General features: G+C 37.2%; 1 protein-coding gene across 1 annotated transcript; it reads left to right on the forward strand.

Annotated features, from left to right (window-relative positions):
- The first annotated feature begins 2,619 nt into the window (after positions 1–2,619).
- On the forward strand, positions 2,620–19,285 carry LOC104618218 (probable phospholipid-transporting ATPase IF). The gene is made up of 4 exons (XM_010283764.1): positions 2,620–2,663; positions 3,331–3,496; positions 15,139–15,272; positions 18,930–19,285. The coding sequence occupies exons 2-4, from the start codon at positions 3,353–3,355 to the stop codon at positions 19,009–19,011; spliced, it is 360 nt and encodes a 119-aa protein (XP_010282066.1). The 5' UTR covers positions 2,620–2,663; positions 3,331–3,352; the 3' UTR covers positions 19,012–19,285.
- The last annotated feature ends 5,283 nt before the right edge of the window (positions 19,286–24,568 follow it).

Genomic DNA, 24,568 nt, shown 5'->3' on the forward strand with positions numbered 1-24,568 from the left:
ACGCTGTCAAAGGCTTTACTAAAGCCTTTTTCTGTGCCTCTGTCTTAGTAGTCAAAGCACCTCCCTTCAAAATTGCTTGGTAAACATCCACAAGGCAGGAACAGACTTTTTTTCATTGTATTTAGTAACAAATGTTTAGTTTGGGGAACCAATTATGTTCCTAAATCTAGACCGGTGTGTTAATGTAGGCTTTTTGGAGAAGGTTCTTTTAGCGGTTTCTCATAGAAATTACCCTCAAGATTTTAAAAATATACTTAGTAAGTGAGCATATTGGAAGTAAGGCTTTCAGATGCCTTTTGGCTGCTTATGGTTTCTGTGATGTGACTCTCAAAAAAAAGTCTTAGAATTTATTTGGAGTTACTGTCTACCTTCTCTGTGTTTGCTGAAAGATGGTTGTTAGAACTGGTAGAACCGCATGTCACAGTAAAATGTCTGCGGTGCATAAAGTATGTTGTAAACTTAATGTGTGCCTGAAAAAGTCAAAGTTAAGGGCAAGAGAAACTCGTGTACTGCTGAAGTGCTTCTTGTAACAGTCCTCAAGAAGTGATCGCTTTGTGCGAATGTGTGATTACAGGGTAATGTCAGTGCATTTTTTCATTGTGAGCTCTCAGTTTGGAGCGAAGCAGAATAGAAGAGATTGTAAATAATTTGTTAATGCTGGTGGCTAGGCTTAGCTCAAGACATTGTACAACAACTTGATCTTTCAGTTCTTTTTTTTCCCCCCCTTTTTCATGCTGTGCATGTCATCAGATATTGAAACCTAACAGACAAATGGTAAGAGTTCAGAAGAGGAAGAGATACAAAATATTGTATCTGTTACTTCACAGGATTAAAGGATGCAGCATCCACAGTGTAAATGTGTTCAAAAATAAAATGGTGGCAAGAACCTGTTCACGTTTTGCATTCTAACTCTGTGACCATTGAGAGCAGTGTTAGCAAAGACACTTTCTTTCACAGGTCACTCGAGCAGTAGTCTAATTTTACTTCAGGATCACTATTGGCAGCGGTGAACAGCAAGCATGTTGCTTGTTAAACATTACTATCGGTGTGAAAAGTAAATAGAAGGCTTCAGAAGACGTGTTACAGCAAAGATCTTTAAAATTATCAGTAAATCTAGACTCATGGCTGCCTCTGTTTTGTACCTTGTGTAAAGATGAGAAAAGCAGTTGTGAGATCTGTCATCAGGCTGTTGGGATTTTTTTTTTGTCAGAGCTCTAACAAGGACTACAACTGTGCAAATCCCAGTTTTGTGCCTCTGTGCTGTACTAACAAATTCTAGGATGACTTTTGATTGCCTGTCTGCATGTGGTACTTTTCTCCTTGCTTGCTTAGTTTGCTACTGGTAAAGACCAAGTTGAGGGTTTGGTCATCGTTCAGTATGTCAGCAGCAAAAATAGCTGTGAAACAGCAACATCTTCAGTTTCAGCACCCAGACTGCTTCCTAGAGCAGAGCAGTTGGACCTGTTGTAGAATGACAGTGTGTGTCTGAGTAGCATGTGTGTAGCTAGATTACAAACTCAGCATTCCCGCTTGGTTCTCAGAGCTGAGATTTTATTGTTGTAGAACTTGTTCAGAGTTTTGATAGTTTAGTTTACATGGGCAAGAGAATACAAAAGTAACAGATTCAGTGTTTTAGAATTGAAGCTTGATTTTTGTGTTTATTAGCCTTGAAACAAAGTGTCTTTTCCTTAAAATTTGCTTTGAAAAATACAATGGCACCATTATTTTTGAATTGTAAGATTGCACTTTGGGTAAAAAGTGAACTTTTGGGTGATGCTGCATGTTGAAAATGATCTGGAAGTGTTTAAACTCAAAGTGTTTTGCACTTACATTAACGTGAATACCTTCCACCCAATACTTGCTTTCTATTGGATGGTTATACTTAATTGATCAAATTGATATCCTCATTTTCCTATAATTTGATGTTACTATTTTGGACTTTCTTCATATTTCATGTCACCTCTGTGGTGATTTGTTTTGAACCAGGGAGAAAGATGACTTGTGGGTTGTTAATTTTGCTCTTGTCATAAGCTGTATTTTTTCCTAGTAGTTTGTCTTGTATCCTTCTTGCTTTTTTACGATGATTAGTTGTCACAAGCTAATGTCCACAGACTTGTTTCATTAGCGTAGCTGACTTGAGAAGAATCTAAACTTACCGTGAATGCTCAACTGATTTTTTTTTTTTTTTCTTCCATCATTTTTGCCTTACCGTTTTCTTAGATGTTTGGAAACTGGACATTTGGTACTTTGGTCTTCACTGTTATGGTTATAACTGTTACGATGAAGGTATGATATTATACTAATTACTGTCTGTGTTTGGGTATATAGGCAAATACGTAATAGAGCAATAATTTAAAATAGATTCAAAAGTTATACAGAAGTAATTGATTCTTGAGGATTCCAAATAAGTCATTTTTATGTTTGGTTTCAATGGTGGTTAATATTTTTCTTTGTAGTTTTTGCATGTTACAACAGTATTTAGTGTTTGAGATAGAAGTATTTATGATTTTCTGTGAAGTGGGGGGAAAAGGAAGTTCATTGAAGTTATCTTTGTTTTAGATGGCACTAGAAACTCACTTCTGGACATGGATAAACCATTTTGTTACTTGGGGATCCATCGTATTTTATTTCATATTCTCCTTGTTTTATGGGGGAATTATCTGGTGAGTGATTTTTTTTTTTTTTTTAATTCCCCTCCCCCTCCCCCCCCGCCTTCTATAGCACATATGACAGGTGAAGATATGAAAAAAACACTGAAGTATTATGTTCTACCATGTTGCTCTGAATTTTGTGACAGGTGTTGGAAAAAGATTTTAAACCTAGGGCAGCCACTCACTTTTGGTGTTTCTTTTAGAAATTTGAGCAATGCTGCTAAGGTCCCCTGTGCTCAAGGACAGAAATTACTTTCCTCTGACAGCCTGTGACTATAAAGGCATTTTTGTTTTTAAAAAGTAGATAGGTTCCCAAAGGTAGTTGTAGTAGGCAAATGTTTGCAACAAAAATGAGTAATCTAGGGTTTGAATCAGTAAAGTGATGTAGTTTTGCTTGTATTTTGGGGTCTTAGTGGGATAGGATGGTGATTGATTTCCTGCAACACAACTTAAAACGGAACCAGAATGTTTCCCTCTAGAGCTTGGAACCCTCCTTCCCCAGAATTTGCAGGTCAGATCTAACAGATTGCTAGACCTCATGGACACGATGCAGTTGTAACTGCATCCTGAGAGACTTGCTGCTTGGTGTAACCTAAGATACACTTGAGCCTGCCTGTGCTGTTACTTTTTTCTTTCTAGAAGTCCCTTTTAGTAATTGTTACTTCTTTTAATTTTTTAGGCCGTTTTTACATACCCAGGACATGTACTTTGTATTTGTTCAGCTGTTGTCAAGTGGTTCTGCTTGGTTTGCCATAATCCTCATAGTAGTTGCTTGTTTATTTCTTGATGTTGTGAAGAAAGTGCTGTACAGACATCTACAACCAACAAGTACTGAAAAAGCTCAGGTAATGTTATGCTTTTGTATCCAACTTGATCAATAGTTAAAAACATGTCTGTTAAAATCTGTCTTGTAAACTAATTACTTTCCTGTGATATTTAATTATTCTTTTACATTGCTGTCAAAGTTTAATGCATGTGTTCTCATTTCAAAAGATAATGGTTAATTTAAAATTACAAAAATGAGGACACCACTTTACAAGGGAGATAACATTTATGTTTAAGTAATTTATTTCAACAATAGAATTACTTATAGAGGGGTCACTCAGTCTTTTGCATCTCAGCTTGCAACTGTATGAGGGGATCATATTATGCGTTTTTGTACTGCTTTAAAGATGGTAACTTACTCTCATTTTTGTCTAGGTATTAGAAGCTCTCTCTTCAACTGTAATTGGCACTGAATAGTTCTTAAACTGTAATGAAAACAATTTTAAAAATTACTTTAGTAGGACTTGTTTTAATTAGTATTTCTTAAATCTTGTTTATATCATATGCCATGTATTTGATTGTTGATTGTGTAATAAAAGATAATTACCTACGTGGCAGTTTCATAAATTCATAGAAGAGGTCTAAAGACATGCTATAATAATACAATCTCCCTTTTGCCTAACACAGGCTACAAAACCTCCTTGAAAGCATTCTGTTGAAATTAGGCTTTTAAGTAAATCTCTCATTTGTGTTTGAGTGTTTTCTCCTTTTTAGTGACAGTTATGCAGAACTCATCCTGACCCATTGTTCTAATAATTGCTGTCTCTGGCTTGTTTTCAGCATTTTATCTTTTTATATTTTTTCTGCTATACTGAAAAGCCTTCTATTAGCAATTTTTTGTTTAATTCACAGTTAGGTTAGTGATCAAATTGGTTTGTCTCACTGAAAAGTAGATTGGACTTGCATCTTTTGTCAAAAAGGATATTTTACAGACTTTTAATCATTCTTGTGTTTCTCCTGTAATCTTCACTATTATTCAACCTCATCTTGAATTTTGGATTTCACCAGTAGACACAATATTCCAGCACAGCATACGTCGGAGCCAAGTGTGGAAATAATTAATCCCCCAGCTGTATTCAGTTTACAAACCTATTTTGCATCTCTTTCTCATCTGGAAGTGATTTTGTTGGCTTCTTCCAGGTCATTGATGAGAGGTCAAATAGCATAGGTCCAAAAAATATGTGAAAGTAAATGAAGAATCCAGTTGACAAAGATATCCCATATGCAGTTATGTTCTGAAACCTTTTATCAGTTTTTAATCCGTTTGTGTGCCATATTGATTTTGTGGTGTCCTAGGTGCTTAATCCAAGTTACACTATGTGCCATACAGATCTCTTAACTGCACTACATCAGTACTGTTACCTTTAGCAGCTAACCTTGTAATTACTTGGTCTAAGTGCATGCTGATTTACTTAAATTATACTACCCTTCTAATTTGTGTGTTAAAAAAATCCATGTGAGACATTCTCTTAATTTGCCTAGGATCAATGTCATGCTGACAAACCTATTGCTAGCCAAAATATCCCATTAGTCCCTTTTCAAAACTGGAATATTAGCTGCTTTTTCCAGTCTTGGAATTTAGTAGCTAAAAGCCAGGGTGAATAACCACTAGCTTTCAGAAGACTGTTCAGCTGGACCTGGTAAAGACTCTTGATTGCACTTTTTGGATTAAAGAGTCTCGATATAGGAGAAATTCTATAGGTAATGATAGTTATTTATCTTTTTCCTTCAAAAACTAGTGGCAATATTTATTGAACGCTTCCCTTTCCTTCCTGTACATCAGCAGTTTCTATTTGGCAGTGTATTGATATGGTGGTTGAGGTTTCTCATGTTTCTAAAGTGCTTGAATTAAAAACCAAAAAGCCCGCATCTTTTTTCTCTAGCCTTATCCATATTCTTGTTGCATTCTTTTGCTTTCTGAATCAATTCAAAGAATTTCCGGGTTCAGTTTGCTTACATTGCAGTTGTGTCATCAAAGACACAGTTGGACTTCTTATTTTTAAGAAAGAATCTTGATAAATGTCCAACTCATTTCCTGTGGCTACCGCTTGATTTATAGCCATGAGGACTTTGCGTTGTGCATCTCTACTAGTCATCTTTTTTTTTCCCCCTCTTAATTCACATTCTACTTTGCCATTTGACAGTGTCAGCATTAGGGTCTATGTTTACCACAGTACTTTTTCTGAAAACACTTCATTCCTGATACTCCAAAGTTGAGGTATCTAAAATCTGATTTGACCAGAAACGCTTCAGCAGCCATTTAGTAGTTTCTCTGTGTGTGTCTGACAGGAAAATCATAGTTAAAAATGTATTTGTGAAAAGAAGGCACCTGTTTGTTGGTTTTGTTGAGGTATATGAGATTTTCCCACTCTTACTTTTAAAGGCACAATCAGCCCGACTGAATTTCATCAGCTATTCTTGTAGTGGGGGAGTAGCAGACACAAGTGAAGATGAACAGATGACCAGCTTAGCACATTTGTTGCCAAAAAGGGACAGAATGCTTCTTTTGTGATTGTACCTCATTAGATTTGTTTAAAATTTCTAGTAAATATTTTTCTTTCAGTTTCAAACCAGAGGAGAGGACTCTGACTTTCTGATAGAATGAATTGGGAGAATGTCTTTGTCCTAAAAGCTAAGGAATTATTTGTGGAAGTCATTCAAAGAGTGAATATGGAACTTTGTCTATTGCCCTTTTAAATGCATTTTTCAGAGTGTAGGTGCACCCTCTGTATAACTGAATATTTTTAAATTTTAATTTTTAATTGTAGGATGAAGTATATTTGCATATTGAGGGAAAGAAAAAGCTTAGTTTACAGTTACTAAGTTTTATCAGGGCAAGACAAATTTGGCATGATCTAGTCACTATTTTTTTTAATCACAGTTATTTGTTTCTGTCCCTCATCATTTAAATTCTAAAATATTCCCAGGAACACAGGTGTCTCAGCTGAAAATGCTTGTCCTTATTGTTTTAATCTTTCAGAAACTAAGAGCACATTAGTTGTGCAAGTTGCCCCACTTAGTGCTCTGAATTCACTGCATCTGTAGCCATCTGCCGTACTCTACTGAGTAGATAAGGAACTTGATTTTATATCTTTGATTTAGTATAGGGTCACAGAATCAACAGTCAATTTGTATCTCATCAGTTAGATGTTACATGTAGCTAATTTATTCATGCAAACAAAGAAATTTAACTGGTATGAGCGAGTAACACTGGAGAAATTCAGGTAAAAGATGAACTTCTAAATGTAGGTATTGTTCTGTGTCACAACAACTTTAAAAAAAAAAAACTATCCCATTTTGGGAGTCAGTATATTAAAATTTTGACAAGCAAGCATGAATTGAATTTTATAGAGGGCTGAGTTTGGTTAACTCTACCTTCCTCAATGCACTTAGGGTGCATGTGTGTAATTTGGTTTTTTTTTCTTGTGTCCCGAGTGTTTTTTTTTTACTGGCCTTAAGAGAAGATCCGTCTTAGAATGTTTGACTTTGACCTGTTGCCCTGAAGTAGCTTCTGGGTGATTTCTGACTATAGGTCTGTTACAGAATCATTTAGGAGGAAGAGGACAGTAAAGTAAATCTGAATCAAAATATGAATCTTAAGGTAAATACAAATCACAGCACTATTGAGGACAGAAGGTAATACTGAATAAAGAAGTCTGGTAAAGTACAGATGTAAAAGTGTATAGGCCTTTTTTCTCAGTACGAAAGCTAAGGTACACTTAAGAAAGGTCCGACCAAACAATAACTGGCTGTGATGACCCCAGGAGCTGTCCTGAAGGTACCAGGCTTGTGTTCTATATATGATGTGTATTCCACTTAAATAACAATGTCTTGTCCTGTGTCTTTCTCTCAGAAAATTACTGCTGCTACTTACTGACATGTATGTTCCATCCCTTCTCTGTCCAATTGTAGATGTACTCCAACAGAGTTGCTTTAAGTGACGAGTTCATCGCACTGCAGCCATTGTCCAGGGCAAGGAATCAGCTGAGCAAAATTAGGTAGAGTAGGAGGGGCAGTTCCTCATCAACTCTTATGCATGCTGAAGATGAACTAACCAGTGCTGAGAGAGATGGGAAGAGGCATGAATATTAGTGGGTTGAGAGGGCAATACTTGTAGTGCAGATACATTCAGTTTGGTTATTTATTGGCTTTGCTCTGTGTTTTTGAGCCAAATGCTTCTCCTAAGTAGCATGTGTTGGACGTGCTTTTTTTAGGAAAAAACATCCCTAGCATGATGCTCAACTTTCAGAATACAGATGTAGCTCTTCTTGCATCCATTTTTAAATAATCACAGTTTCTAGCATGGTTATAATGCTTTTAATTTCTTTATAATTAAAATTAACAGTGCTTTTTGCATGTTGGATAGTGTCAGCTTCATAAGGCTGTGACAGGAAAGTCCATATATTTCAGGCAGCAATTTCTTGTGAGTTTTTTTTCCCATTTTAATTTGCTTTCACTTTTTTTGAAAGGGCAGAAAATGTTTTAAGTTTGGGTGCGTATATATACTTGTGTGGCTAAGGCTTTTTGTGTTTGTTTTGTGCATCTATAAAGTGAGTGTTGTTTGTTTTCAATGTGTATGGATACATATTCCTAAAGGCATTTGGCTACAAAGTCTGAGAAAATTTTTCAAAAAAAGATCAAAGAGTACATGTGTCTGTGTAGGTGAACTAGTATGATTTTGAAATTCTTCAAATGTATTGAGTTCAGTACATGAAATGCTATCAAATGCTGATTTTCATTTCTAAGACTAAAGCATTCATATGCATCAATAATGTCTCAACCTGTTTGATGTTTTATCCCACCCGTATCTACTTCTAAATTCTGTAGCAAGAATTAATGCAAAGAACTGATTCCTTTTAAACGTTTTTTAAGGTGACTGTGGTGTTTAGAAATACGCAAATAGGTGCTAGGAGAGCCAGCCAACCTATATTATTGGGACTTAGTTGCCATTTGTTTAACTGAGGGGAAGTGGGAGACAGGAAGCTGACACTGTAAACGATCAGCAGAGAATTTTTAGTGTTTAACTGAAACAGATGACACAAGCCCTTCTAAAGAGGGGAAAACAAAAAAGAGAAAAGCTTTGTGTTTCCTCAGGGAGTGTGCTATACCTTTGCAAGGCAACACTTGAAATGGCTCTTCTGTTTAGCTATAAGTTGTCACACTCAGACATGCCAGCTTAGGCTTCCAAGCACCTCAGGGAGGTAGTGGTGGGGTCTTTCGTTTTGTTTTAAATTCAGCACTTAATAGCTTTAAAACGGGCAAACTGCAGTATACCTCTTCAATTTGAGTAAATTTAGCAACATATTGGGGAGATTCCTCTGCAAAAGCATTTACAAGTTAGCTTTTAAAATCCTTGATTTATCAGTGTCATGTAAGTTACCTTTTTAAAAAGGTTAAAAAAACCCCAAACTTTGGATAAATCTATTTCCAGTAAACCTCTATTTTCTCACTGAGTTATTAAAGTGGATTCCATGGTGCATCATATCTACACCAAAGGTTTCATAACAAAAGATTCTGTCAAACTTTCCAAAACCAAGCATGTTTTAAGGGTTATGCAACTGGATGGTGAAAGAAAAATAAAGATGTCCAGGAATGCAGCACTGCAGTTATTAAAATATTGAAAGAGGAGAATGCTTCCTAACTTGAGGGCATTTTCTTCATACTACATTTAGGGAAGGGGCTGGGAAAAATGGGAAATTTGCTTTGTCGAGGAGTGACAAATAATTATGCAAATCTAATTCTCTTGTATGTCAGAATTTTTACACTTCAGTATCTGAATAGTAAGGTACCTGAAATACAAGCAGTGAGTGCCTTATACTATGTAGTTGAAGTTGCAAAGTGCAACAAGAGAGAAACAAGGATTCGGGTTCCTCTAGTTCTTTGTAGCCTTCAGATGAAGTTTGGAAGCTATCCTGTGGATCCTTACCTAAAACAGTGAAAAGGGAAATCAGTTAATAGATGGCAACTAGTCACTTCACTGTACTAAATAAAAACCAATTTGGAGTGAAGACCATGGGCTAGTTTCTGTGGTGTCCAGGGCAGCTGTTTTCCCAAAGGAGTAGAGCACAGAAAGCCAGGAACACTGTAGGAACATGAAACAAAACAGCTGCTCAGTGAATGTAGCCATAAGCAGCTAATTCTGTCACACCTCGTTTGTAGATGCCCACCCAGTAAAACTGCGTCCTTTGTGACCGCAGAATGCGTGTAGATTGATGAACAGGCTTTGGTGGTTTTTTTGTTGTTTGTTAAATATGTGTTAAAAACCTCAGAAGGAATATAGCACCAGGTTAAACTGAGTTATGCCTGGTTCTGCAAATGTGCTTACTGTTCTGTTGATACGCAAAAGGAGAATACCTTTATGAATGCAAATTAAAAGGAAAGTATGATGTTATAATCGATTTTTATGTCTATGGGCTTCACACTGTGCAAAAAATGCTCAAGCTTGTATTAAGTACATTTGTGAGGTACAGTTAAGAGCTTTTGGGGGGGTCTTTTAAGTGTCCATGTGATTCCGGTAAGTCAGAAATGCAGTCCCGTGTGTACCTCTGAACTTTGCTGTCACTTCTGTACCTTGGGTTGAAGAGTAAATCAGGCAGCACAGGTCGGGTGCTGGCTTCATGCTTAGCTGGAGACTGACCGAGTGCTATTTCTCCCCTCTGTAGCTGTCTCTGCTGTTCTTGGAACACGTGAAATATATATCTTAGGGTACTAACTGGGCCCCGTTGTATCTCATTTCAGGTTTTTCTTTGTAAACAGTTTTGTGTGTGTATGTATGTATACATGTGTCTGTGCTTTATAAGAACTGTCAGAATTCTTAAGCCACATGTGAGAAGTGTTGCTTGGACAGATGTTTTAATTCTACTTGCTGATGGGATTAACTATGTTTATAGAGTTTTTACCTTTTGGACAGTGTGTTCTGACTGTACACAGTCCTAAGAAAAATGTAGAACACAAAAGGTTTTTATTTACAGAGAAGGCTGTCAGTGCATAACATTATATCTGGGATTCCCAAACTGTAGCATTTGCCTTAGCACAGCCAAGACCCTGTTCTTTCCCCATCTACAGGCCCATGAGTCTGTTGTTGCCCTGTTCTCCCTTCATCTCTGTACAGATTTGCTGTCACCAGAGCTCCAGACTCCTTGGCCCTGGCTTCACAGCCTTCGTTACTTGTCTTTATTTTTTCTTCTAGTTACTGTTTCATAGGATTCCCCTTCTAATAGCTTTCATACCTGATCCAGCCCAGCTGTGTAAAAGTTGAGAACAGACAGGTTTCTGTTCCTGTTACAGCTATGTTTTCTGTAAGGAACATATATATATTTCCAAGCTGACTATTCAATAAAGTGCAAGCATGCCTTTGCACTAGCAAAGTATACCAGAACATCTTAATGTGCTAAACTTTTTGAACAAGGGTAATGTCTTCCTTCACAGGTTTGTATATTGTGTTAGCATAGTGTGGTGCTGATCTGTCAGCTAATCCACAGAATCTATCACAGGAAGAGGGAATGGGAAGAATAGACTATTTCGTATTTATCTTCAGTCACAAAAGTGCATGTGTTTACTTACCTAATGATACTTTTGGCTAATGACTTTGAAATAACAAAGTAATTTGTGACTTGCAGGTTTACTTGATTCAAAGAGATGAAGAGTAGAAAAACCTTGAAAACATAAGTGCCAGTGAAGTTGTTAGATGTCAACGTTCTTATATTTTCTTTTAAAATTTTAAATCTAGTTCTTTGGAGTTTTGGTATACAGTATATTAAGGGTTAAAGTGAGCTTTACAGTAGAGAGCAAGTTTTAACTTAATTGTGGAATAGTAATAACTATCTTATTTTCTGAAACGTCCGTGTGGACATCAGACATGTTGGCAGCTAGGACCTGGGCTCCAGAAAATACGCTGCAGTGCTCTTAACTTGGTATATAGGGTTAAATACATTTCCTGTTCAAGAAAGTCCCAACTGTATATTTCAACGTGATTACATGTATAGTTGAAATGTCTTTTTGTCTTGTGGCTTATAGAATACCCTGTAATAAGACAAACTGAAGTGGTCCTTTCTATTAGAAGGGGGAAAACAAAGAAAACTCCAAAATCTGAAAATTTGAAATCGATTTCAAATTTGTTGGGTGTTCCCCTTTTGTAGTCTGTGGTGCACAAAAAGACCGAACACTTCTAATATTTGTGCACTGATAAACTGTGTCTGATCCACCGATTAACTGGAAAAAACTGCCTCTTTACCTTGTAAATATGCCTTGTTCTCTCAAGAAGAGATCTGTAAAATGCAAGTTCATATAAAAATGGTTACTGTTTTAAAGCAATGCAAGCATGGTGCTTTATACGATTTGTTGCTTTTCTGTCCTTCTAGATGGAAGAAGATAAGGGTTCAGTCAGCTCAGCATGTGACTTTGCTGAAAGCAGGCACAGAGGGGAGGACAATAGGCAACTGCTAGATCCATCTAGCCTACCCGACAGTTCTTACGTTCACTAGGTAGTACTCCCACTCTACCCTAATGTGTGTGTATATATATATTTACATATATCATATATAGACAGTCATAGAGCCATCTCCAAAATTCCCATATTTTTGATAACTACAAGAAAATTTGCATCATAGTATGTGGGTTTGATTTTTCCTTATCAAGCTGAATCACTCTTTAGTTCTGCACTTCAGTTGCTTTTTCATTTATTACATTAAATGGGCCATTATCATGTTTATTGTGATCCTGGAACTTACCTTATGAAAATACTTTATTTGCAGCCCAAATATGAATAGTACCAGATGTTGCTCGATACTTACTAATTTTTTCTAAAGCATTGTCTCTCCATTTCCTGAGCGTTTGTTTCAGGTCTTCAGAGAAGGACCATTATGCTCTACTGCCTTACCATGCCAGGTTTTACTTTGGTATAAAACTATGATCATAATTGTCTGCCACAGAGAGAAAACTGAGAAAAGGGATTCTTTAGCATAATATAAGTATCTTCCTTCCGTGTAGTGGATATAAATACAAAAATCGATGTTTACCAGGCAGTGATAAACTGTATTTACACATAAAATTCAATTTATTTTTATGTTGTCAATGCTCTCCCAATATTACTTTACTTTTAACTGTGACTTTGGTAACACAGAAATGTTGTTTCCAGGCTTATGTAAGGTCATATTTGCTGTTTTTAAAAAAGGATAATATTAAAGTTTCCATAAATCATGGTTCAAGCCTGATCCTAGTTTTTTGTGAGTATCTTAACTTGAGAAGAACAAGAAGGAGATGGTAGTGAAGAGGAGACATCAGCCTCCCAAAATGCAGAGCTGAGGGTTCACTCTGTGGAAGCTAGTTTGGGTTACTCTTGGTTTCTCTTTTTGCCAGTCTTTGAATAGTATGTAGGGCTGCTAGCGCTCAGGTCACCAGATTCGGGGTGGGAGGGGGCTGGGGAAAAGTCTGGTCGATGTGATCCTACATGCAACACCTGTAATATGACCCTTTGCAGTAACTTTACCTTGGTCTGCTACAGGATAATGGATGGGCTAAATAGTCTTTTTGAAATCCTAACTGTAGGAATGTGAGAGTTTGCTCTGTATTGCTGTGAACACAGCTGTGGAGATCACGGCATATGCAGCAGGGAGCTTGCTTTCTGACCTCTTAATAGGAATTCCTTCTGCTCTGTGTAATTTCTTGTCTGATACACTGTGAGTGCAGTGTGAAGTTGCTGTGAAGGTCATATCTGCTAGTACTGCAATGCTGCAAATTCTGCTGTTCCTAAGTGTGGTATCTTCTGTGACCAAATGTGATGGTCATCAGTTAAGGGTGTTCAGGGGACTAACACCTTGTGTTAGACTAAGTGGTTTGGTTTGGTTTTACCCAAACCCCCTTTTAGACCTCTCAGTTGCAAAGCTTCTGCCTCTCAGGTATTTACGGAAGTTCATTATCACAGTAAATGTTCATTTTCTGTCCAGAAGACCTCCCAAATGAGTGTGAGTTAGTCAGAAGTGTGTGTTCGTGTTCTGCCTTCACTCATGCATGGCCTCCGAGGAGCAGCAACTAAATCAAGGGTTTCAGTTTGTAATGCTTTCTGTAAGTTCATGCATTTGTTAACTGACAGTCCTGTAAGCATCACATTGCGCGGTGTGATGGGAAGATCCAGAGGGACCATGGGGAATGTGGAACAGAGCTGAGGAAGGGGCAGACGTAGGAAAAAATGCATGGAAACACCAGTTCTGCCTGTGTTGTGCTCCCTCCTTGTCTTACCAGTTGAGATTTTTCTCTTGGATTTCCAGATGCCTCGCTTCTGTTAGCTGTCTTTTCTTTATACTATAGGAATTGTTCTGTTATGAAGCTGTAATCTGTCCAGTTGCCTGTTTTGGGGGATTAGGAAGCAATGTGTCTGCTCATAGTAAACCATTCCCATAGGAAACTGAGGTTCTTTGCTTTCCTTGCAGTGTTGGGCAAGTGTGGGTGGCATGAAAGAAATCGGGGTTGGGAACCGAAGTCTTTAGACAATAGTCAGCAACCGTTAACCACACAGTGAAAAGTTGGGGGAAGCTCTTAAGTAAGCTGTGTCTTATCATAGACTAAGATGCCTCCTCCCAGATTTCCTCATTCACTGGTGTCTGAGAGAGAGATGAGGGTAACGGATGCTTAAATTTAGCTTGTGTTCAGCATTTGTTTGACAGGATGCTCTCATGCAGTATTTCAAATTAAATTAAAAAGCATCCCCAACACTCCACATTTTTATTGCCTTGTGGAAAGGATATTGAAGTCAGTTTTGGGTATTCTCTTTCCAGCAGTATTAGATTTCAGTTAGATTTTAGTTATGCTGCTGTTAACTAGTGCGCAAAAATAATATGGAGGAGCACACTGATAGATGGCACTTAACTTAAACCCATACATCTCTGTGTTATTTTTTCATTTTGTTTGGGTCTTTTTCTCACCTACTAAGAATGAACAGTAGACAGTTTATTATGCTAATGTTGAATTATTCTTCATGCTGGCATGAACATGACTGAACCTTTCTAACATCAACCTTGCTTGCATTTAGAGAAAAGATAATTCACAAAATCAGGAATGTGCTTTTTGTTCCTTACCAAGCCAAGGGTATCTATGGTAGAGATATAATGTAAATTCTTACAAGAAGTTGCATTCTGTGCTTCTTGAGGAAAAATCACTACTTACAATTGGGTTGCTGCATTGTATTCTGCAGCCCTGGTCTGAAGCTCTCTTTTGATAGATTTCCCTTAAAATAGGGCAGACCTGCAGCTTGTATAAATTGTTGTACCTCTGCTGAGCTTAATCAAGGCATCACAGCTTAAACTGCATGATGCTCTGCTCCAGAGATTCATTATAGGTGTAACACGGAGAATTGCTAACCAGTTTATTTCCAACATTAAGCAGAGATGGTGCTAAACGATTTCCATCCGCCTACCAAGGCTGTGTGCAAACCATGGGAAGATCAAATTTCAGTGTGTATAGGCCTTAAGAAGGGAAATGGTAATGTTATTAATCGTTGTAGTTCTATATCGAAAAATGTTAAAATAAAAAATTGAAAAATACTCAACACTCTAACTTTAAGAAAACCTGCTTTTCCTGAGTGTTTTTTGATACCATCTTCATTGTTAGAATCTGTGAGTACTGATTTATTTTTTTTCATTTTATGCTTTTTTTTTCCCCTTTCCAGCTTACTGAGGCAGGTTCAGGTATCAGCTGCTTGGACTCCATGTGCTGCTTCTCAGATGGGGAGACAGCATGCACATCTGTTAGAAGAATGCTGGAACGACTAATGGGAAGATGTAGTCCAACCCGGGTCAACAGGTGTGGCATTTCTCTCAATAGCCTTTGCCGCAGACGATTCTCCTATAAACTGGAACCTGATGAGCCTGCAGCAATAGATGTCTAGCAAACCAGCTGCAGGTTTTGCTTATTTAAGTAGGAAATTCAACTCTTTATTGTACTTTTTTCATCCTAAAAGATAGTTTCTTGTTTCTTTTTGAGTGCTTTCTTTTGGGATGGGGAGGGGGAAAAACAGTTTTCAAAAGATTTCTGTTAAAACGTTTAGTTTGGCTTACTTCAAGTAAGTACTTGTGTCTGTCATAATTTCTCTTGATTTGTACGTTCTTCTCTTTAGAAAATCGAGCTTGCTGCTGGTTTTGTTCTCCTTTTTATGATTTTTTTTTTTTTTTGCCTTCACAAATCAGGAGTTGTTTGTAAAGTCAAAAGACTTTTCCCTTTGGTTCTTGATGTACAACCTCCAAATATTTACCTTGGAGCTTGCATTACTCCTGAAGATATACAAAAGGCTCACATTCCCCTCCTTAAATACAGCTTCATTGTTAGGAGAGTCTTTAAATCTTTCAGCCATTGATTGATATGAAGATGAAATATTTTTGTAGTATAACTTTTATAATGTATTTCTAAAATCAGAGTAATTGACAGAACACAGCCTTCGGCTTCTAAGAATTTTAAACGCTTTTTTTTGTTCTCTAGAAGGTATATTGTCAAAATCATGTGTGCCATTCCAAAGTATGTGCTAAATAAATCTTTTTTGCTTCACGAGCCACATGTGAAACAAACCTCAATGGGATAAAAGCACGTTAGAGTAATCGAATATGTCTAGAGCTCTTGCAGTCAGTCTAACTGTGAGATGCTTTCACTAAATCTGCTAATGTGCCATTTCCCCATTTCCAAATAAAGAGGGATAGCTGACAAACATGGAAATATTTGGGGGTAGAAATAAAAATAGTCTTTTGTACATTGTAATCTCTCAGTCCCTGAATGATATCATGGTCCTTCATTGGTCAAAAGGCAAACCCGAAAAAGTTGAACTTCACACGTTTTCAAGGAAACTCATTTTGTATTTGAACAACTTGTCTCTTTTGGTTAAAGGTTGTGATATCATTCATTCGCTATAAAATCTTGTGTGGGTAATTTTCACTGACGAGCGTTGTCAGTTCCGATTCTGCCTTTAGGTGTTGACTTGGTATGTAGTACATCTCTGCTTCGGACTCTTGTGTTGAACACAGTGTCTGTGGTTTCAGTTTCTCCCTTCTGGCTTGCTTATGAAACCTATTCAATGTTTCTACAGATCTAGGGTGTGATTATGCAAAATGTTTCATTCCATATGAAAAATGAGCTGTTATGATTAAGTACACTTTTAATTCAAACTCTTGTTGTATAGAAAGTGGGCATGATGTATAAAATAAACAATTTAATAGAATTTTTAATCTACAAGGTGAACATTTAATTGGTCTAAAAATCAACATTTTGGTAGCAGTTGCTCTAAGTTTTTTGGGTTTTTTTCCACTTCTCTGTAAAACTGTGCTTTCCAAATGAGGGATTTCTCATGCAAATTTTTTTCATTTATTGTTATCTAATTAGGGCAGATTTTTAGTGTAACATTTGCCTTTAGTAACGTACAAGTCTTATAAGGTAGGTATTCTGTGTTTTATTTTCTACAATGCATTTGCATTTTTTATAATTTCCTCTTTTTTCCACTCAATTTTTCTTTCTTTAAGAACTTACAAATATTTATTGAAGATAACTCATATTTGACAGAATATTAAACAGTTTCGAAGACTGCTTTTTCTCAGGTTTCCTTGTCTGCTTACCTCATGTTACTCTCAGATGAAGTTCCATGTAGCTGAATAATTTTGAGTTGTTAGAACACCTAAGTTAGTATTATGTTTAATGAATATGCAAAACTATCTTGGTGCTACACTAAGGGCTTGAAGTTCTGTAGTTTTTGCTTCTGCCTCTGGTTGAAATTACTCTGAACCATCTTCTAGTTTCACTTAAATTTATGTACAGTACAACTAGGAAAGACTTTTTTTAAACTTCAGTCTTGTTTTCTTCAGTGGCTTCAGCTCCTTCCACTCAGCATTGACATTTAAACTAGTCTAAAAGTCAAGGCACTAAGACTATGTTTTCCCCTGCACTTTCCTGGTAATATGTGAAAGTCTTTCCTTATTTTTTAATGTACTAATTGCTTAAATCACATGAGGCAGTTACAAGTTGTGAAATCCTGAAGGTACAGTTAAGAAATTTATTTGGTGATTTAAAAATGCTTGGAAAACTGTTTAGCCTTTGTTCACGAGCTTGAGCTGTTTTGATTTTTACCTAAAGCTGATATCTTCAGAAGGTTGTACAGTCCCAGACAGGATGGATAAAACAGCTGCTTATTCAACCAGGAGGTAGCTGCAAATTATTTTTGTTGAATGAAGTGATGCTGGTAAATACATTGTCTGAGTGCCGCTGTAGAATGAAGAGCGCTATTTTAAATAATGTTGCTGTAGCTAGTTTGCGTTGTATTCCGAGCTCCTGATATTCTGTCAAATATGATATTCTGTCAGATACGATAACTGAACATGAAATCAAGCATGGTGTCAAATTTTGATAAAAACTTGGATGAATCAAAGTTGTACAAATGCTTGGAGTAGCGGGCCACAGGAATACAGTCCTTTGTACTTAATTTACTGCTTGTAAAACGTATTTGAGAAGTATTTGCTATAGCTTCATTCACCAGTTAGAATATAAAATGTGTGGTGTGGTATGATAAAATGCATTTTTGTCTGTCTGTTCCATTAAATTGTCTGTCAACTTGTCACTAAAATATTAAGAGTGCTGGATCACATACTCTTCTTGTACAGTAGGATTCATTACTGCATTGTTCAGATCTCCCATTAGTGGTACTCATGTCAAGGCACCGCATGGGAAAGTTCTAAAGAAACAGCAGATTTCTGACAGAGGCAGATTTGGAGGATAAGTTTGTTACATTTTGATGTCCTGCCTTGCAACCTTCTATTTTTCAGCTTCAATCCTGTAATAGCGTTAACAAAGAACAGTATTTCTTCCTACGTAGTAATTTGTCCTTAAGAGAAGGACACTGTGAGATCCCAACTGAATCAAAAGCTGTGACATGTTAGGTAGTTTTCCTGATGCCTTAAATTTTAACTTTAACCGTAAGGGATGAAATAGATTCCTGGCACTAGGTAAAGTGTGCCTACCCACAACTTTAGACAGCGTGGACGTTTAACATGAGAACACCAGTATACTGGGTGACCACGGTTAGCTGTGCGTACCACAAGGCTTTACTAGAATGACCTCAGGCTAAATCAGATTGTAGCATTCACAGTGCCTCAACTTAGACATGCAACATTCAGATTTCCTTTGAGGCACAATATAAAAAACTTCAGTTGTAAAACTAGTCATTTTACGTCATAGTGATGAAAATATCTGTAGCCGTGAGTAAACATAGAATTATTAATGACATAGTTGGGCATGATTAATTGCAGTATATTTCCAAAGGTTTGAATGAATTGCAGGTGCCTCCGTGAACTTAATAGATTAGTCTTTTATGAGATTAGGCAAGTGTAACTCTTTAACACTCTTATTTCTTGCTTTCATAGACTTTTCTCCTCATCTCTAGATTGTAAGTTCCCAGTCAGCCAAATTTTTCTTTTATCGTTACTTTAGATCATGGAGTTCATCGGATCCCTTCTATGCCAACGACAGAAGCATCTTGACTCTCTCCACAATGGACTCACCCACTTGTTAACAGGGACATTTGTAAATGCCTTGTGGAAGCCATGTGGTGCTCACACACCTATAGTAGGTTCTGAAGTGAGTTCAGTGCTACATCCCTGCCCCCTAGAAAAGACTAGCGTGACTTCTGAGTACAAACCGTGGCTTGTCGTGTGGCCTAGCATAAGTCATCTGGACAGTAATCGCTTCCAGTATTTTTTTTTAAGTATATCCACAAATTTCGAAAATTTTTTTTTTTCTCCTAAGGAATGCTTTTACCTCTGACCATGTACCATGTAATCTTTTTTGTTACCATATGAGCAGTTTGGAATCCTGCATTTGATACTTGCGATGTCACTGTGGTGCAGTGACAAAATCGTTCTTCCAAATTTGAGTGATCCAATAGAACTGAATTTGCACAATGAAACTTGAAAAAGTTACATTTTTCATGATGACCCTTCACTTTAAACGCACACACATTCATTTTTGAGCTGTCTTTTACAGATGCTGTCTTAGCAGTTTGCAAATGAATTTTGTTATTTCCATGGACGGTTACTGTATTCTGTAAGAGATCAGTTTAGTAATTCTTGAGAGTTAAATACAATTCAAATATTTATGCTGGTGTATGAATGGCAATATATTAGTCATTGCTTTGAAAAACACTGTTAACTTTGACAAATCAATAATTTGGAATAATAAGGGATACAACAGTTGACTGTTCTCTTAAAGTATAATTCAGAAGACAGCTGTCTCTTACTATGCCCTGTGTGTTTTGATCCTGACACGGAAAAATGTGTAAAAATTGGTGGATTGTGCAGAAGTCTCACTAGCATAAATTTTTTGAATTAGTAATCCTTTTAAGACTGGGGAATTTTTGCATGTTTTATTCTTTTTCATGTATTTATATTTTGTCATGTTGTACTTTTGAAGATAATGCATAATTAATCTTCATATATCTGAAGGATCCGAGACATTGATGGCCATGTTTTGATACCTAAGTATGCCAATAAAAACAAATTGCACAGATGGAGCTTTGAATGGTACATCTTGCAGGTACATCTGTTGCCCCAGTGTAAATGTGTCTGCGTGTTTGGGGCTGGGTAGCAACATTTGCCTGTCCCTTCAGCTAGGATCACTAAACCTGTGGGTTGTCTTTAGATGTGGGAGATAAAATGGAGGTGCTGCCACCAGGGGCATCTGTAGAGCATTGCTTTAGGCATGGCAATTTGTACAGCTAGATGCTGGTAAAAATGCCGCTGCTTCTGGACCCTTGTTTTGATACCCAATTTTAATCCAGTCTCTGACATTGAAGTCCCATCCATAGTTGGAAGAATCTTCCTGTCAGAGAGTAAAAGATGTAAAGCTGCATGTTAAAATTACCTCTGAGCCGAATAAACTGTAAATCGAACACAGACTGTAAAGAACACCTACAAGAACCTCTTTATTAAAGATGTGGCTAAGCATAGGTTTTGGACAAAACCAGTATTAGTTGCTTTCACCCTGCCTGCACAAGTTTCCAGTGTTGGCTTAAGTGCTGTCTCCCAAGCAAATTACATGGCAAATATTTTTTATTTCATAATTCAGGCAGACAAGTCTTACCCTCCTGGTATGGTATCTCAGTGGAGCCTGGGCTGCTGCCAGAGGAGCGTACCCCTTTAGTTACAAATTGTCCCGAGTTCTCCTGCAGGAGAGGAAGTGGTCAAGAGGTCTGACTCGTATCAAATGCTGCAGATGTTCCTTACCTATGAACACCTCTGCAGTTCATTATTCTTGTTCACGACTTTAACTGGTATTATTTCAGTTCTCCTCTTGGAACTTTATTTTGGCATTAATGACTGGAAGCTTCACTGTCAACCAAAGGCTGCAGGTACTGCAGGATTTTCAAGGTCTCATTGTTCAAGGCAAAGTTCTTGTTGTAAAGAAATTGTCACTGCAGCCTTGTTTTGAAACTTGTAATGACTTGAACGTGCAGTACATGAGGTTTTTGTCCCACTGGTATAGATGAAGACGGTTCACAAATAGATTAAGAAGCTCTAAAAATGAACTATGAAACAGAAGAAACAAAATGTAGCAAATTTTCCTTTTAAATAAGTGTTTCATTCCGTGTTCATAGCTCATGTCCCTTGCAAATGTCAGTTGTACACCAGATCCCCACATTGAGTGTCCAGATGGTTAAGAATCACTGAAAATTGAGTCTTGCATAGTCCTTGTAATAGGTATTAATGCGGGACTGGTCTGTCTGCATGCAGTTTGAAACGCGGTTCCCATGCGGAGATGCAATGAACTGATTGTCATCTCTCCAGTCTCCAAGAAAACTTTTATCCAATATGCAGTAGTAACAAAATGCACTTGGATTTCACCTGCTCCTGTAACTTTTCTATAGCTCATATCTATCTATATATATAAAAATATATTAAATCTGTTTTTAAAATAATTCTTTTCTTCTTAGTAGTTTCTCAGTCTTAAGAGTCTTCATACTGCCATGGATGCCTAGGAAATACAGACTTTTTTTCAGATGCTCTAATCAGATATCTGCTGTTTAGCTGTATCTTTTATGTCTAAATCGGTGTTTCACTTTTCAGATGTACTTGTTTGTCCGTGTCTGCCGTAGCATTCTAATCATCCAGTCAGTTTGTGTGGCCATGTAACCTCATTAGTCTGTGTGGTTAGTGTATCACCTATGGAAATGTAAACTGTGGTTAATGTTGTATAGTAGAAGGTAGAGCCTTTGATACACAACCCTGCTCCAAGCATTTAGATTGGCTCAGCTCTGTATGTACATGTATTTTTGGCTTTTACCATGCAAATATGTTGTTTATATTTGCACAAAAGAGGCACAGTCCTATATTTGAAGAATAATTTACATGCATTATGTGTTTCTTTAAAACCTTCCATCTCCTCTTCTCCCTTTCCCCCTACTTTCCCTTTTCCCAGTGTTTGTAAGGTTACCGAAGAAACACGCATTTAAACAATTCAGGAAGAACTTAAGAATCCATCTGTCTGCCAAGGTATATTTTTCTATTTGCAGTAAATCTACATCAGTGATCTCTCATTTAGTAAGAATGTAAAATTGGTTTGCATAGGAACATATTTTTTAGTCTGACAAATATTTTGGATGGAAGAGGCGACTGTGTGTTTTGTACTGATGTGTCAAATCTTTTAAAATTGCTTCTATTCAAGGAAGAAAGATTTTGTGTATTGCTTTGACAGCTGAAGTGTATGAAACCGTTCACTGTGCGTCCGGTACAGTGTAGAATTCTTCATGAAGAAGACTGAACAAAATACAGCTAATTCGGTGTAACGCTAGCATTCTTCTCATTCTTCTCTCTGATTTAGAGTGAATGGGTGAGGGGGAGTTTGCCCTAGCGAGGAAGTGTTTTAGAATTACCTCTTACCCTTGAAATCTGTAACGGGTGGCAGAAAAGCCTATAGTAGAGGTTCTTAGTCGAAAGCAAGAATGATGTATAGTTGCTTTACTATGCAGTGTCTGAAGAAGCACCTTCTCCATAGCGCCCTTCAGAACGGGACCGAGTTCTCAGCAGATTTTAGTTCTTGGTCTGTGAAAAATAGGGCTTGGTTTTGTTAGTTAGAAAAACATATTTTTAGTTGCTAAATTTACGCTTTTTAAAGGGTGCAGTGGAAGAGATTAAGAAAGTGGGAAGAGGTTTGTTTCACAAACTAAAATGTAAATATTCTGCTTAAAATAGTATGTATTTTTTTTTAAGGTTGTGGGGGGAGGGGGGAACAATGCAAAGGAACGCTGAAGACTCTGGCTTTACATTTTTCAGAATGATTTCTTGTTTTCTAGTGCAAAAGATGATTTGAGTAAAGATTATGCAACTTAGAATGCATATTGGGCAACTATAATTTCTTACCATGGAAACCTTTGGTAATGCTTTCAAAAGCCTGTTTTTTATGGCAGTATAACTTCTATATTGGGGAAAAAAATCTCATTTTCTAGTGTTAGAAATGTCTCAAAGCTGTAGTCTACATTATTTTTAATAGTTTTATCTGACACTTCTGTAGTTCTAAATAGTAGTGATTTTGGTGAAATTCAGCATTCAAAAGCACTCAATCCCAAGGGGCTTTCTGAAACATTTATTTTGAGATTCCTGTTTTTGTGGTGTAGAATACCTAATAGCAACTCTCACACCATCGTCACTGCGCTTGCCACTGCCTTGTTCCACAGGTATCGTTGTACTTTACTTAAAGGAGTTATTCCTAGAGCTGAGCGAACTGTTCCTTATGGACTAATTCTAGCTTTGCTTTGTTCCTAAATTACTTCCCTGTTAGACTTTCTTCTTTGCAGAGCTGAGGGGTTTTTTTGTGAACATTTTTATTGTTGGTTGTTCTGTATGTTCTTTGCTTCTGTTGTTTGCTTCCAGTGGCATGCTTTGTCTGGTTTCTGCTCTCTCTTGGAATGACTCGATTTGTAACAGGAGGAGGAAAGAGTGGATGCTCACGGCTGTATCAGCTCCTGCCGTCCATCATCGTAGAAGCGCATTCGCATCGGTATTCGCAAGGCTTCTGCTTTCCATAGATTCTTTTTCCTTCAGCTAAATATTGCTCATAGAGGCATCAGAAATAACTCAGTGGAGAGACCTTGTGTGCTGCCCAAGCTTCTGTGGCTTTTTTTAAAAGGAATGTTCTCATCACTTAGAAGTATTCGCCTTGCTCTAGCTGTTGCCATGCTCTGATGTTTTATTACAATAAGTACATACAATTGTCATCACAGTACATAGATGGGACTATTTTTGTTGTTTCCAGTTTGTATAAATGCATAGATGTGAATAAAAGCAGAGGGGCCATAGGCTAAAGAGCGCTCTATGTAACATGAAGGGGAAAGAAATGAAATACGCTGCTGTTTGTGACACACAGTGTTGACTTGTCTGAAAGAAACGCTGAGGTGCACCTCAGCGGCCTGTGGTGTACAGCAGTTCTTCCTCAGCAGTTTTAAAGGAAATTACTTCACAACCTCTTTACATTTTGGCACAGGGATAAAAGATAATCCATGGGGCATACAGTTTAGAAAAGGGAAAATGGTTAAAAATGAGACTTGCTTTCAGGTAGAAATAAGATACTGTTACTGCAGCAAAGAACATATGTTTACAATTCACAGTTACAGTTCTATGACAGATTTTGGGTCCTATGCACACAAAAATAACAAATCATCCAGATGTGTTTTTTCACTGAAGCATGATCAAGTTCTGCTGCTTTTTTGAAGAAAAACTTGAATGGTATCATCTCTGCAAGTACCTTTTTAAAGATGTTGCTCCTTAATTTTAGGCAAATAAGGTGCATTGACAACTGGAAACTGTAGCAATAATTAGTACAAAGAATTTTGGACCTCTGACACTGTGGCTGCCTCATGTTATTTTTGATTCTCTGACAGGGAGTCTGTGTGCTTGCTCATTGTACAGCTTGGTCAGTAGAAGTTGTTTAAAAAATGGTTTATGAAAATTATATTTATTAAATAAAACTTTCACTTCTAGCTATCTGAGTCACTGTTTTAATTATGTAAATGTTAAGAGGAAAATATGCCCGTGAAAAGCGAGGCTTGCTGCTCCACATGCCTGGGATCATTCAGCAGC

Source organism: Phaethon lepturus, unplaced genomic scaffold, assembly GCF_000687285.1.
Source record: "Phaethon lepturus isolate BGI_N335 unplaced genomic scaffold, ASM68728v1 scaffold17930, whole genome shotgun sequence".
NCBI classification, from domain to species: Eukaryota; Metazoa; Chordata; class Aves; order Phaethontiformes; family Phaethontidae; genus Phaethon; species Phaethon lepturus.

Bases quoted from the DNA above. Each gene is read 5' to 3' on its own strand.
- LOC104618218 (XM_010283764.1), top strand. From the start codon at position 3,353: ATGTACTTTGTATTTGTTCAGCTGTTGTCAAGTGGTTCTGCTTGGTTT. The intron at 3,497-15,138 runs GTAATGTTATGC...TCCCCTTTCCAG, and splicing joins CAAGTACTGAAAAAGCTCAG to CTTACTGAGGCAGGTTCAGG. The intron at 15,273-18,929 runs GTGTGGCATTTC...TCGTTACTTTAG, and splicing joins AGTCCAACCCGGGTCAACAG to ATCATGGAGTTCATCGGATC.